General features: G+C 29.1%; 1 protein-coding gene across 1 annotated transcript; it reads right to left on the bottom strand.

The window, feature by feature from the left end:
* Nucleotides 1-2406: 2406 nt before the first annotated feature.
* Nucleotides 2407-11008, bottom strand: LOC129959634 (uncharacterized). Its single transcript, XM_056072507.1, has 2 exons — nucleotides 10850-11008; nucleotides 2407-4104 (listed from the first exon to the last, which is right to left on the bottom strand). Exons 1-2 carry the CDS (start codon nucleotides 10850-10852, stop codon nucleotides 3442-3444), a joined length of 666 nt encoding a protein of 221 aa, XP_055928482.1. The 5' UTR covers nucleotides 10853-11008; the 3' UTR covers nucleotides 2407-3441.
* Nucleotides 11009-16966: the final 5958 nt, after the last annotated feature.

Below are 16966 nucleotides of genomic sequence, written 5' to 3'. Positions count from 1 at the left end.
AGTATTTTTAATTTATTTTTAATTGTAGCACTTCTTTTGATTAAACAGTAGTGTTCTATTTCGTTCATTATTTAATTTCGTTTTCTATTTCGACATCGTTAAAACTTTTCCAAAAGGTAAGAACAAATATTTTTTTTTGCTTTTAAGTTAAAATAGGAAATATGCAAAAATGTATTCAAAAAGTCTTCTCAATCTCTTTAAAAATGATGCATAATCTGTACAAATTTTTTTATCACAATTAAAGATTAATTAAAAGGAAAAAACTTTTTCTCAGAATTTTTTCTTTAATTGCAATTATTTATTAAATGTTCTACCTATTTATTTTCGAAAAACTAAGGGAAAAAATGTGTCTTTGTTCTATTTTCTCCGATCATCCCCTTCGAAACTGGAGACATTAATTAGTGATTATAATGTGAAAATATTTTAAAAGTTAATTTTAATATAAACTAATAAATACATATGATGAGTATTGAAAATGTTTAAAAAAAAAACCCCAAATAATTTGATAGTATTAGGAAACGCATTTGATTTATTTTTAACATTTAATATAAAAAATCTCGGAGAAGTAAATTCAGTTTTTCTTTTTTCAATTCTCCTTTAATGGAGTCAATTTACCTGATGTCTCAGTTATAAGACAGACATAACATGCATATCATTCATTGTCGAATTGCAAGCTGCCTTATGCTTTTTCTTCTAAATTGAGAGCATGCGTTTGACGTATATCACGTGAACATGAATCGACCGCTTTCCTTTTTAAATAGTGAACCATGTAATATTTGTTTTTGGAATGAATTCAGTTTGATTAATTAAGTTAATCACATTCATTCAAATCACCTTCAAATTACTTTTTTCTGTTGACTTTATCCTTAGAGTTTTGTTGATAAGTTCTTCAAAATATAAAATATCTCCTGTTATATGTCCCAAGTTCAAAGTAAAGTCCCCATTTTTTTTTTTTTTTTTTTTTTTTATTTAATTGAAAGAAAAATTGTAGTAACTTTCACTTCACTGAACATCTCAGCTTTCGACAGTTTTTCTGTTTATCAACTACAATCTTCTTTATTTTTAATCCTTTGTTTGATCCTCCAGGGGACACATCAGATATGGGCATGATAAACTTCCGGTATGAAGTTGCTTCCCGCCATCCAGGTGGTGGAAGGTTGAGATGTCAGCTATCCTCTATCGATGACGTAACGTGCCTCCTTCGGGAGGGTTTGTACCGCGGTCGGTGTTGGACCTTAGAACTTACCCTTAGTTCTCGCCTAGCTGTCACGGCGTCCGAACACTCAGATTTATCTGCGTGATCGGACGGATCAGAGTAACTGCTTTTGATCAACCCTTTGTCTTAACATGGTTTTTGCTTTTACAAATGGAATGGGCAGTCTTCTGATGTTGTGGACATCAGAAGACTATGGGATAGAGGATGATTGGAGCTCTGCAGCTTGCACACACTAGATGGGGTTACACTCAAATGGTCTGGTGTCGGAGTTTTATCACCGACCGTACAAGTGCTGCCTGTACTTCTCGACTAGGCAGAGTCACTTTGCGCGACCCTATCTCTGTACCTCATGATCTTTGACTGAGACGAGGTTAATTTCTGACTAAACCTCTGTTCATTTTAATCACGTTGCAATAAAAATTTCTTTTAAGTGCCAAGTATCTTTGCCCTTCTTAAGAGAGAAAAGGCTGCTATTACCGAAAAATATATTATTTAATAAAAATAGTGTTCTATGAATCATATTATTTTATTTTATTTGTGAAATTTCTTTGAAGAAAATAATGCTGTCATACTGTTTATTAAAAATTCGTCGCTTTCATTTTAAAAACAAACTGGAGATATTTTACTGAATGAATACAAATATGTACGTGCGATGTTTCGGAGAAAATTATTTCTCTCCGAAATTATTTTTCTTAGATATTAATTGAAATTATTTTTCTTTATAACTGAAGAAAATAATTAATAAATAATGCATCAAACAAACATTAGTAGCTTAAAACTGATACTGAAAATGCATTGCATATATTGCATATTACATTTATAATAATTATTGATTGATTATTAATCAGACTTAAAGAAGAAAGCAAAAAAAGTGTTTCATTTATTGCGTTTTACTAAGTCAGTAATAATGAGGTCAGTGATTTTTATTTAATAACAAATATATTAAAAGAAAATTTTGACAGAACTTTGAAGAATTTTTTATCTAAAATTTTAGGTTTTAAGTGATAATTCCTTGATATGAAATCACTGATGTGTTTATAGAAAAAGATACTTGATCGCCCATTCCAATTTTTTTCAAATATGGGTTTTTGACACGCATATTCTTTTAAAATTTATAAATTCCCCTTTTATTAAGTAAAAATGAAATTTCCACATAGTAAAAATGAATGGTATAAAAACATACAAAGCAATCAATGGGGATGAAATGTTTATTTGAAAGCATGTTTAAATTTCATGTTAAATCAGGATTTTATATGAATTATCACAGTCATTGTATCAGAGCATAAATCAACAAGTTAAAATTACCAACTTCCAATTCAAAATATTTTGACAATAAAAGGTTTCTGGTGAAAACAGGTTGAATGATTGTTTATGTATGGCATAAAAGAAAACGATGGAAAGTGGAAATCGGTATTTAATAAGAAATTCGTGTACTTTTATATATTTTCAGAAAAAAAAATTATCACAAAGTGTAAAACAACTTCTTTTCGTATTAGTTTGAAATGTTTTATCTGTAGCAATCGACTATGGATGAGTAAATAAAATTATATAAACTTAATATTGATATCCTTTTTATACATTTCTTGTAAGTTGTGACAGTTACAATGTCAAGCGATTTTTAACTGGAAGAATATTACTGGATTTGGTAAGTTTCATTACTAGCATATAACAGATTTTTTAATTGCGATTCGAACAACAAAGTAAAAAAAAAAAAAAAAATTGTAATTCGAATAACAAAGTACAGAAAAAAAAACCTTTATCAATAATATCAAGTGGTGAGGTAGAGAAATTCATAGCAAATCGGTGCATAATCATTAATATGTTAAGTCAAATAAAAAATATTCCAATGAAATAAAAGAATAGTTAAAACTATGAGATACTGGATAATTTTTTTCAGTTATTAAAAGGTTTTTTTCCTTTTGAAGTAAAATTAATATTGCATATGAAAGGTAAAAAACTTTTTGAGTAAAAATCTTGCCCTTTGTGAGATCTTTAAATGGAAGGAAATAAAGGAATTCATTCTATAGGCATTGATTTTTCTGAAAAGAAACATAACTCAAAAAGTTTATAAACCCCTCAGATATCAGATGATGTTGAAAGGTTTAAAGGCACTTGAAGCATTTTCCACTCATAGCGATTAATTCTCTTTGCTATTCTACCTAGCAAACTGCCACAAGCACTATAAGTTCAAAATAAAAACTGACTGTACAGTTAAGTTCAAAGTTTTATGTTTCAGCAGCAGCTGCATTGGTTCTTCGGCTACCCCCTCGGGAATTTCTTCGGCTGCCCCCTCCTCCAAATCTCTTTTTTGGTGCAGCTTCTTCGGTCACTGTTTCTGTGTTTTCAGCAGCTGGTGATGACTTCTCTGCATTTGCGGGAGCTTTGTCGGAATTTTGGGAGTTGTTTCGTCTACGATAATTTCTTGATGGCTTTGGAGTTGTGGTGGTTGTTGAAGAGGAACCAACCTGATTCTCATCAGTTTTCTTTTCGTTTCGATCTGGCTTGGGCATTCTTGCAGGCTTGCGAGAAAATGTGGGTAAAGTTGGTCTTGGTTTATTTTCTCCACTATTTCTCACATGCATAGGACGAGGTTTCCGAGTACCTCGAGGAACAATGAAAGGTGGACCTCCAGATTTTTCAGCCTCTTTCGCAGCAGTTGGGGCATTTGTTTCAGCCTCAAGAGGTTGGACTTTTTCTGGCTTAGCAACTTCTTCTGGCTCTGCATCTACCTTTTGGGGAATAGTTTCATTTTCAGGTTCTTCTGCAGGTGGTGGACTTTCGGTTGTGGGCTTTCGTCTTCCAGATCTACGTCTGCTATCTCTTTGTGCGTCTACGCACAGAACACTCACAAGACAAAGCAGGCAAAGAACAAGTGCGTACTTTGGACCCTTGAAAAAAAAAAGGATTGGATTAAGTTATGTTGTATAATGTAGTAAAAATGCGATAAATGCATCATCTTTGTAGTATATCATATTATATTTTAGCATTCCATAGAAAATAAATGACAAAAATGCTCTATTTTACATTTATCATTGCATTAAAATTAGTTCGAGAAACAATTGTTACAATAAAATGAAGCAAAATACTATTCAAAAAAATTTTAATACCCTTTTTTTTTAGTTGACGTATCATCAATAAGAGATAAAACTCTCAGATATGTCAACAAATGAAATTACATCTAGGGAAGACAAAAAACAAATAACATGTAGTTTCGATCTGACAATATATAGAGCTAATTTTTGGACTTAACACTGTTTAAACTACACAACTAATTTTAGTCATTTTTGTACTAATTAATTAATTGTCATCATTCTAATATTTTAGAACTAAATTACTAAGAGGATTTTATTATAGATTGATTCTATTGAGGTAATATCAAAAAGTAGATTCTGGTAAAGCTCCAAGATACATTCTTGTTAGCTCCAAGATACATCACATTTCTTTATAAATCTAATTTCCCTGTTTGAAATTCAGTTTTAATCATGTTTTTGGGAAAAAAATGCATGGAGTTACAGGACTGATGTATCATCTAAACATAACACTTCAGATATAAATTGACAAGGTTTTCAGAAGTGCTTTAAATCGGGAAAATGTTTTAATGAAAAATAGATTATTTGTAGAATGTACAGATGAGTCTTTAATTGACGTTCAAGTAAAACCTATATTACTTTAAAAATTCGTCTGTGAGTACAAAAAAGTTGTTAAAAGCCAAAGGTTATGATACAAAAAATATGATACTCGTTTCTCACCAATTTTTATTACCAAACAATGACGAAGAAAAAATTTCAGGAATTGCAAAAAGTGTGCAATTAATTTCACAACTACGATTATCTGAATAACAAGAAACAGAAAGAAGAGAAGTCTCTACATTTAGCGGACAGAAAGTATGACAATAAAATCTTCTAATATTCTTACATGAAAAATAAATTAAATACTACACCAAATTTGTCAAAACTGATATACATAGTCTTATGCCTTATCAGATATCAAACATTTCAAATAACAATTTTAATATCTTTTAAATGTATTTTAAAGATAGGAATTTATCGAATATGAATTACAACCTACATAGAGATAACAAATGTTAAATTTTCTCTTTATATGCATTCAGTTTTTATTGTCTTTGGGAAATAGTACGAAATGCGCTGTTTACTAAGTTCTAATTTCATGTATTAATTCTTAAATGACTAGAATATCTCAAATAAGCTTCAAAATGTAAAATTCTTGTATTTCCACAATGACCTTGTAATCTCCATAGATTGTTTCGTTATTGTGAATGATAATAATAGAATATTAGTTATATGTTCGTAGGTAATTCCATTCTGTGCAAATTGTACCAATTAATTATATTTTACAAAATATTAAGAAGATAGCATTGTTCACAAATTAATTGAAATTTATTCTTTCAGTATATAGTTACTGACACCAGCGTGAAGAAAGAAATATACATGGTTATTAGAAGAAAATTTATGATGTATTTGATATGAATATTGAAATAACAGCATCTGTCGATTAAGTAAGACTGAGAGCATGGGCTTTTGATGTTTAATACTACAGATTTCAAAGGAATATTAGAAGCTACATAAAGAAAAAAAGCTTGAAGCAATACGTTTATATCACATCTAGTCAAGAATAAATTTTGTTTTTAATTTATAATTCATAATATAAATATTATGACATCATGGGAACAATTGTTTTTCTTACATGAATCAATAATCGCCACTTGTATGAAATCAAAATTTAATTAAATTAAACAAGTCACGATAATTAGGAACCACAGACATTAAAATCGTGTATTTTTTTCTAAAACAAATAAAGTTACAGTTTCAAAACTCTAGCACATGAGGAAGTGAGTCAAAAATCAGTTATCAAATTTTATTTTACAAACATGAATGAAGTAAATCAATTTAAATAAAAATGTTCAATGATTCATAATTCAAATTTTATATTGATCTGTCTATAAAAATTATTTAAATTTTTCAGTTCAAACATAAAAAGATAAAATACTATGCATTAAAGTAGACCTCTCAATTAAAGTACGTGACAATTTATGTTCGAAAAACCTGTTCAGGAAATTAAAATTGCAAATAAAAGTACTTCCAGGAAAGAATTTACTTTTCTTCATTTAAGGAATAAGAATTAATATTAATAAGAATTAATGTTAATTAATTAAAATTTCAAGTGGGATAAAAGTCTAAGAAAATAAAATTATAAATATGTTAGTTTTTTTTATATATGATTATAACGCAACGAAATTTTTAACTAAATTGTTACAACAATTTAATCAAGTTTTAAATATGATTAGAAAAATCCGTTGTTACAAATTCCTATTTTATTATTTTGCATTAAAAATCAAGAGATTCCATCTTGTATCCTGATGCTTATTGGATTACTGTTTATGAAGAGATTAAAATGACAATTAATATTTAATATGTTTATATAAATTCAATTTTTAGATAAAATTCAAATAAACAAAACGGTTTTCTTATCAACTGATGTTTCATGAAGGTAACGATGTTATTGCAGTGTGGTCATGATGTGATATGAATTTTTATGAACCAACAAAATTTTTTCTTAGTGGGTTGAACTTAACCTAAGAAATGATGTTATCTCTCTATGTCGAGTTTTTTAGGAATAAACTAAACAGATTGCGTTATTAATTTAGAACCAGAGAATCTAGATATGGAATGTTCTTTCCTACACGTTCTTTGTAGCAGATTTTATTATTCAAAGTAGCATATTTCCACAATTTTTTCAAAAATAAATGAATGTAAAGTTAGTAATATATATTTAAATTAGTGATAGATTAGTTAGTAACATCCGCTCCTGACGCTGATTCCTGGATCGATTTAATCTTGTAAGAACCAGATGTTGCTCGGGACATGTGATATAAATAGATATGAAAGAGAATCAAACGATATGCATATTATTGAATCTGAAGCTACATAACTTAATTTTACATCTGCTGGTATTTCCGCTCAGAATTATTGCTAATTCTGTTTTTAATTCCTAAAATACAGATGTCACAGGCCCTTGCTTTAAAAAATATGCAATCCAGTTATTTTATTTTATTTTTATGATTTGACTTTCTTCTCTGAATTATCTTAAATTTTCCTCTTTTTCTTTTCCTTCACCGTATTATAGACGAGATACATATAATGTTATCTTTCAACTCCAGGAAGGCGCCAAACGAATCCTTGCCCCAGAAGCGAAGCAACCTAATTTCGCTTCAGACAGGAATTTTCACTCAATACTAATGCTCTCTAATAAAGTGAAGAAACTTGAATTTAATTTAAAATCAATTTAAATTACAATTTTTAAAAAATTGAATTGAGATTTAGACTTACATAAATTTAATGTTAAAGAACTATAATTTAATTAAGTCAGAGGAAAAAATAGTAACTATATGAAGGATCTTTTATTTTTGTACGCAAAATAAAAATTAGATAAAGGGAATTTCAAATGATTCTTTGAAAAAGGCTTGTAATAATGTTTTTCAAGGCATATACGATTTTTCAAAAATAACTTTCTATCTTAATAGGTAATAAATGTGAATGAATGTAAATCTGAATCTGAATTGCAGAAAGTGAAAAAAAAAAAGAATCTGCAATCTTAGAAATCCTTTACCTAATTCGAATTACCTATAGCTTGTTCTAGAGAACTGTATGTATATTTTACAACAATGGATGAGCTATATATATGTAGTGGAACCATAGACAGCTGCAAATGTATATTGGAAACATAGACGGAATTTGACAGGTATTGAACGCTTGTTTGCCTTTACTAAGCGTGATCGGAAGTTGGAGTATTTAGTAGAATATTGGGAACGCGAAAAATTTCTTATTTTTTTAAGTCTTTTTCTAGTAAATAGAAATAACTAAGATAAATCATCTGGAATTAAAATATTTCATTTAAATCAGATTTTAGCTATCTGATTTTTTACCAATTTGTTCTTTTTAATTGATATTCATTTTGTATTTTTATTTTCACCCAGAAATGCTATTTGCTGAGAGACAAGGCTTACGAAGCTATTGTATATTGAAAACAAATCTCATTTCTACTTTAATCCGATTAAATTAATAGTTTTAATCGCATTACATTGTTTGTAGGCTTTGAAATTTAAGTAGTATTTCATTAAAATAAACAAATATCGGTATCGCTGTTCTATTTAAGTTGATTGAACTATTCTTTCTATTAATACGAAAAGGGTTTCCTAAGACTAATTGAACAGAAAGATCTCATCGAAAAATAATTAAACTTATCATTATTTTGTTATGTTTAATCGCTTATATTTACGGAATTTTTTTAAATGATTGTTTATAAAAACTAGGAATAAACTAGGAAACCTATAAAGCTGGTGTGTTTCAGAAAAAAAGGGACTTATTTTAAGAGAATTAATAATTACATTAAAAATGGCTCTAAAATATAATTTGTTTATGGATAATTAAGGATTTTTGCTCCAAACTGTTGACATAACTATCCTGCGGAAATAAAATTCTTTTTATTAGTATAAGTACTTGACTAATGAACAAAGATATCCATTTATTTCTACACTAGTACATCGACTTTTTAAAAATGGGTACACGCTTTATTATACAAAATAATAGCTATATCCAATATGGAAACGTTGGAAGCAAGTTTCTCCCTCTGAAACAATGGCATCTTGTTTTAATTTCTAAGATATTCAAGGAAATCAAAATATTCATTCCAACCTATTAAAAGACTTCCTTTTCCGCTACAAAACATATATTTTATACAAAATAATTTATAAGGAAAGCCGCTGAGAATGGACTGTATAATCACACACACACACACACACACACACACACACACACACACACACACACACACACACACACACACACACACACACACACACACACACACACACACACACACACACACACACACACACACACACACACACACACACACACACACATATTACTTTATATAAGTATTAATAATGTAGTCGATAATTTTCAACAGCTTCTGCTTATTATTAGTGGCGAATACAAATTCCTCTAACTCTGTGTAGATAAATCAATGTAACTCCAAAATAAAATACCTTGTGCTTATTATTAGTGGTGAATCCAAATCGCTTTTGGTTTAGCAATAAAAGAAATATATTCAAAAGCTGACAGCTTAAGATTTTTTGATTACAAAAATAAGAATAAACATAAAGAAGTGCAAATTATTGATATGTAAAGCTGGAAATTATGTTTGAGTTTCTATCATTATGGATTATTATCTTTTTTAAAAGCTTTAAAACTGCCAGAATAAAGACTGAATTTTAAATGCACTATTTATATTCATCAAAAATTGGCAGAGAATAATAGGAGAAAATGCTTCTTAAAATTAGTAATATAAAGGAAAATAATTTTTCAATAAGACTGTGCATATAATTGAATTCCGATAAAAATTTAATTAAACATATAAAAGATTTGTAAAAATTCTTCTGTAATGAAAACTTCCATAAAGCTAATATATTTTTGAAAACGCCATTATTAGGGCACTTTCACCACTCAATGACAAGATTTTGAGTGATCAAGACAAAAACTGAAATAAGACTGTAGAAGTGATAGAAGACATTCACCAATTTCATTCAATTACGATTTAAGCATATTAGAAACGATAGTGGAATTATCTCATCATCTACGATTGTATTATTAAAATGATTGATTGAAAACTTCTGTCAGATTAAAAATCTTCACCGTGACGTAAAATAGTGTTATTACTTCAATACTCTTGTGAAGAGTTTTAGTAAAATTCCAAGAAACTAAAGGAAAGCAGAAGATATATTGATTTTTCTGAAAATTGAATTTCAAATAAAAAAAATAACTCTACATAAATCCTTGTGTGAGTTTGTAGCACAAACGTATTCGAAATCTGAAGTAAACCAGAAACGCGTTCAGAAATTAATTTTACTTTAATCAACTTCTTAAGACAGAAGTGATCATCACGATCCAAAATGCAGTTTAAAATTTATTTAAATTTATCTACTGAATAGAATCCAAGAAAAGCAGAAAAACACAATAATAAGAGCAATTAATAAAGAAAGAAATAAAAAAAAATCAGTTTTGCTTTGCAGAATAGGAATTCCTTATCAAAAAAGATAATATCCAATAAATTCTTTTTGCCGCTTTAAGACTGAGCCACAGCTACATTTTCTAAAAATAAGGAAAAAACTGTCTCCCTTAATTCATCAAAATTTAGACTATCGTTAATTAACACTTTTTAAATAAAATTTTTTATTGATTAAATATATATCTCTTAAAAAGTTTTTCATGAAGTATATATTATAAAAACAATGAGGTTTTTAAAAAGAAGGCAGAAATCATATCCTAAAATCCTTTGTATCTTTAATTAAACCATTTTGTAAAGGCAAAAACTGTTTTGCGAAATATATTTTAATTCAAATAAATACTTTTTCGTTTAAATTTTATTAACATTATGATCAATAAATATAGGATATCTATCTATATATAAATTAAATTCTTATTTCTGAATATAAGAGACCTACGAAAGGTAAGTCATGTCAAAAACAGTAAAGACAACGCCATACATGAGCTCTAGTCAAACCACAAATATAACTAATGAATGCTGAACAAATTCAAAAGTTAAAATTCATACCATGCTTAGAGATGTTGAGGGCCCGGTTGGTTGCTAAGGAATGGCCGCTTTTACTGAAGTAGACATTTATACGGGCGAACAAGTTGCCCCAGTAACCCCTAGGAACAGATGCTTTCCAAAAGTCGCCAAAACTGTGAGTTTTGAGTTCACTGCCTGTTTTCTCTGGACCGGTTGTCGTAAGCCATCTAGTTGACTACCCTGAGCTTTACTTCGGAAGTAAAATAACTTTAAAAAGAAAAAGAAAACGAAGAAGAAAAAGGAAAGTTGTTTTGTTCTGGATTTCATTCAATCACGTGAATGCCATTTTCTCCATTACCTGCAAGTTGGAGATGCCAGTGAAAGTTTAAATGTGTAGAAAATTCCAATCTTTGTACGTTATGTAAGATAGTTAATTCTAACTGTCCTAGTTGCCTTGAAGCAGAAGTTCGTAACTATTTCATCTAAAAGAGTTTAGATGAACTTTTTATTACTGCGAGTCTCTTAATAAATATTTAATAGATTTCAGTAAGTTAGCTGTGGATTATCAGCCAATGATGAACATATAAGCCATGCTTTTGAAAAATGATATTAGTTTACATTTCACAATTTTCTATTTTACATTTCAATGAAAGAAAATGGAAAAAATGGTTAATTTTAAGAGAAAAAATTTTACACAGTCTGCAAGAAGGAAGAGATCTTGCGACAAACATGCCCACGAAGGAAATGGATGCTGTTAAATTTAAAGCAATACATATATTTCATTGCTTGGCTTGACTTTTTTAATAGCTCAGAAATAAACAAAAATTTAGAAACAAGATTAGGCACACATAATTAAAATTATTTAAAATAAATTACATTATTTTTTAAATTTAAATTTCATTTACGTTTAGTAAATATAGCCTCTTTCCAGACTTTTTAATTTCATAGATCCAGCATATTTATATCTGCATATATTGCAAATATTCGTCGAACACGCTTCTCAAGCTAAGTGCTAAAATATCAATAAAATTTGTCAAATCAAAGGCTTCCATAGAAAGAGTTAAAGAGAAAATAAAATGAGAATACCAAAATAAAATGAAAATGATTTTTATTTTATATTATTTATTTCAAATTATCAGATTTGTAGCAGGAGACTACATATCAGAAAAAATAAATGCTGTTATTTGATATCGTATGCTGATGGAAGTAATTTTATTTTGCTTCAGTTACATAGTATTATGAAATTTCATTAACATTTTTACTTCGGATATTACAGTTACACTAATCTATGTTGATTTCGATAAATTAGTTATCGCTGAGGAAGTGTCGATCAGAATCATAACTGACTCTCTGGTAATAATTTTAGATGGCAAGAGTTAAAATGGAAATTTAATTTTAATCTATTTATTTTTATTTAAAGCTATTTTTCTGAGTCTAAAACAGAGAGAGAACAACACCTGTTTTGTAATTATTTTTTTATGAGAGGAAAGTTGAAAAATAGCCCTCCTTAAAGCACACTATAAAATATAGAATTAAACTAAATGAAAGAAAAGTAGAGGGATTCTTGTGGCTTCAGTTTATGAAAGGCCGCTGAGAATTATTATTAAACAAAATTACAGTTGGAAGAAAAGATATATCTATAATTTGATTTCATTACTTAGATTAACTTCAAATTTTGAAGCTAGAGGTTGGATAATGTAGCTTTGTTAAATGGCCGAATGGTGAGGGCAGCATAATATCCGCTACGTGTTCTCAAAGTTTCCACACAGCATCAGAGGGAAGACATTTAATTTCAACGATTTAATACAACCTGAAGTCCTGAAAACGAATTGTTGGAATTAAGTATCGATCTAACTAACCTTTCATCCCGTTCGTTCAAAAAAGTTATATACATCTTTGACAGTTGGCTCTAAAATCATTATAATTTTGATGAGAAAAAAACTACATATCAAAGTTTTATTTGCGTAGGTCGTTGCGTCTTTCAGTTACACACGAATGCATGGTATAGAATTTAAAATCCTTGATGGATTTATTTCAAGATATGATATGAATTTACAAATCTAATGTTAAAACTATAAGTCAACTTTCATTCTTCCAGTTTGTAGAGTTTTTTAGTTACAAGTTCACATGTATTTGTCTGAAATGACAGATAATGTTTAAACTTTGATAAAAAAAAAATACAATTTTGGTACAAGGACAGAATACCATAGTTTATTCTGTTAGTTCAATATGTTGTTGCATATGATGTTTGCCGGCGTCCTGGCATAGGGGTAGCGCGTCTTCCCGGTTCAAGCATGGTTGTTCTTCTTCTGTGTTCTATCTGTGAGGTGTGTGAATGTGCCCCCCTTCAAAAAGGGGTTGAGCAAGCAAATGTGATTCATGAAGCAGCTAACTCGTACTCTTGGCCCTAGTTGGCGCTACTGAAAAAACAAGAGATGCTCATTCGGCTTAAATCGCTGACAGATAACTGTCAGCGGGAGTGTAAAGTGCCATAAGTCACAACAACAACAGCATATGATGTTTACAGGAGGACAAACAGACATAATTAAAAAATGGTTCTTTTTTCAATTCAAGGAGATTTGAGAAGCGCAGATTTATCTATATCTTAAAAACAGAATTTTTTTACTGGTTTCTACGACAAAGTAAAGATAGTTTTCGCATTCCTAGCGATTATAGTTATTATATGTAGGTAATACTTGTGTGTTTAGAATTGACTAAAATGAAATGTATCTTCGAAATCTATGAATTTCTAGCATTGAATGAAAGTATGTGTTATGTCATCGTAACGAAAGATGAATTCGTTTGTTTGATTGATGAAGAGTCGGTTTATACACAATCCACCTGTCATAATCGTATTGAATTAACTAAACATTTTATATACATTGAATATCTCTTTTAGCACTTACATATGATTTTAATACTACTAGTATTTTTCATTTATTAGAATAAAAACATTTTATTTTTTAATGAAAAAGATTGCAAATATTAATGTGCTTGTAGATGTTAGATTAATTTAATTTAGTGATAGAATTTTTCTTAAATTTATTTCAAAATGCATAGTCTATAAAGGAAATGGAAACACAACATAAATGGCATGAGGACGGAAATAATAATATAAAATCTTCGCCAAGACATTATTCCCGTGCATAAAACATTAATACTAGTAACGTAGGGGGACTTGTAATCCGCTCGACTTGAACTAGCTGTGAAGTTGACATTTAAGACGAAGAATTTTTCAAGCAAAAGAATTCGGCACAGGAAATTTATTAATCTTAATGCTGCATTTTCTTGATATGCTTTTGATGGCGAGAAAGGTAGTAACAATAATTGCAATTCTTAGAATATTTTTAAGTAATAATAATTAGCAGCTTATCTTTCATCTCTAAGAAGACAATTCCTGAGGAAACGCAATGAATCTTAATAAATTGTCTATAAAAGGGAAATAATGAGGTGCAAGAGAGATGCTAACTTGAGGGGCTTCTCAGAGCTTCTGCTTGAAATTCAATCTTCTCCTCCTGTTGGGGTGAAGTAATATCTAAAGTTAGAAAATAAGAACTTTCCTTAATAAGTATTCAAGCTCCAAGTTCCCCAGCAGAGCAATAATAGTGCTGTTGGCTCGTGAATGATTTCAATGACGATAGCTGAGCATATTACCTTCGATGCTCGTAATGGAGTCTTATTTGCATGGTCCATTGCAAGTGCACTGTTATACATAAGCTCTATAGATATTTCTTTATTATGGTAAATTTTCAAACATTAACGAATTCTTATGTTTTTCAATGTTTTTAGATTATCAGAAAATAATTAACTCATTTTTCTTAGATGTTTACCGAAAAAAGGGCAGACAAGATGGAAACTTTTGTAGAATTTATAATTTAGAAACATGATCATACCTTTCAGAGAAAAAATTAAATGATTGATGAAATTCACTTAAAAATCTAAAGTTTGAAGTATTAAGATTAATGTTTAGGGAATATTCATTACAGTATATTCATACAGTATATTCCTTTATTGTAGTTTTCATTATTATCCATCTAGAATAAAAGTTTAGGAGTTAAAATTAAAAAAAAAATAACATCAAAAACGTTAATCCGGATTAAAAGAGCACGTATAAAACAAACGGAACTTTTTATTTGAAATTTTTTCTCATACTCTCCAATAAAGGTCTTATCCGCCCTTCTTTCGTGTATAATTATGGCCCTTAGACTTTTATGGTGAATATGATAGTCAAGAAATATAGATCTGTGGCTGGAATTTATCGCATGAATATGCATTTTGGACACCTTTTGTGAAACTATAGCTGTAGCCAAAAGATAACATGCTGAATCTGATTGATTGATTTAAGTCATTGCGATTATGAGTTATTGCGTTTATATGCATACAAAAGAACAAACAGGCAGATGGCAACCCGTTTGGATTGCCATTTCATTGAAAATTTGATAACCTGAGATCAAAATTTATCAATCTAGCTGTCTTCGTTATCGAATTCACTTGTACTCGACAGATTTCTTCTAGATTGATTTCGATAGAAATTTGATACATATCTGCAAATTTGGTCACATACGGAATTTCTTCCGTTTTCGTAAGCAGATAGAGAGAATCCTGAAATCAAGCTCAGGGAGGTTTGAAACGCGAAGAATCATCGAAATCTTATGTTAGACTTTTTGGAGGATAGCAATACCTCCTTTATTATTCATATACGAGAAAGAGAAAAAATATTAAAATTTTTTAAGAGTATTCCTGTAAAATACTGTAATAATTGTATCTCGTTTTCTTCTCACATCAAAATATAATATTGACTAAGTGAATTAAAAATGGAGAGCAATAAGTTCACTTGTTGCAAAAGTATAAAAAAAATAATCGAATTTCCTGCCAAATTAGCAAGCCGAATGCTTAAATGGCGCAAAACAAAAATGACAAAGGATGGACAAATGACTGCATAACCACCTTGCAGGAGAAATCCGGGAATCAAAAGCATCTCAACAGAGCTTTAAAAACATTGAGCAGTTTGTTTTTCTTTTTCAATAAAATTAATCTGATTCGGATCTTATAAGAGTGCACAAACAAGATAAGTTTTTGTCGAGACGTAAAGTTATTTGTATATTGAGATTCAGCAATAGTTAACTTGCATGCATTTGAGATCTTACAGTCACTCAGTTTCGTTAAAGAAAGATTTGATATGGTTTGAAAAGATTTGATTTGATCAAGAATATTACGAGAAAAGTCATAAATTTATTCTCAACATCATTACCTCATCACAATTCAACAATCGCTATATGCAACTCAATTTAAACGAATTTTATAGTATGTTCGAAATACCACATATCTTAATTAAAAATCGATCTTAAGATGAAAATTATGATGTCAAGAATGAACAGTATGAAAAAAAATATTGGATTGTATTGTTTATAGAAAGAAGCCATCTCAGATGCAAATGCAATAGATATTTTAAATATCTTGTTTCTTTACTGAATTAAATAAATAATTTATATTCAAAAATTAAAATTTAGAGAAGTGCGCCACTTTTTTACTTTTAAATATGTGAAATATTCTTTTAAAAAATAAACTGGTAATTTTTATTTACTTTTTAAAATATAAAAGTTTAAAATTTCTTCCAATTTTGACTGCACATAGAATAAGGTCACCTATATTTTTAATCTCAATTCATCATCTTAATTCCTTTATATAATTCGGCATTTAATGGCGCTTCCATTTGTGTCCATATACTAAGACCAAAAGTCTCAAATTAACCCGAAAAGCATGGATTTTTCCTCTTCTTCATTTGTGTTCAATATGTAGAGTGGGTAAAATTGAAATTGAAGAAATCTGATATTTTTTTTTTTTTTTTTTTTTTTTGTAACTGAAATGAACTTTTTATTCCATATTTACTCTTTTTTGTTTCAAATTAGTCTCTCATTGGAGAATAAAATACAAAAAGACAGGAAATTTATTTCTGAATAAAATACTTTTCCATCATGTAGTAAATTTCTCTTATTAAGAAAACAACACAGAAAAAAAATCTGATTGGCGCATACTTTTTTTGTAATACACATAATACATGTAACAAGATATTACCTACATGTATTAAAATACATACAAAAATAACTTTCTGTAATGAAAGAATTTCTAAATTTTTTAATATAAATATCGCATGCAATG

Source organism: Argiope bruennichi, chromosome X2, assembly GCF_947563725.1.
Source record: "Argiope bruennichi chromosome X2, qqArgBrue1.1, whole genome shotgun sequence".
In the NCBI taxonomy this organism is placed as follows: domain Eukaryota; kingdom Metazoa; phylum Arthropoda; class Arachnida; order Araneae; family Araneidae; genus Argiope; species Argiope bruennichi.
The sequence above is the reverse complement of the archived record's forward strand: the minus strand, read 5'-3'. Positions and strand labels throughout refer to the sequence as shown.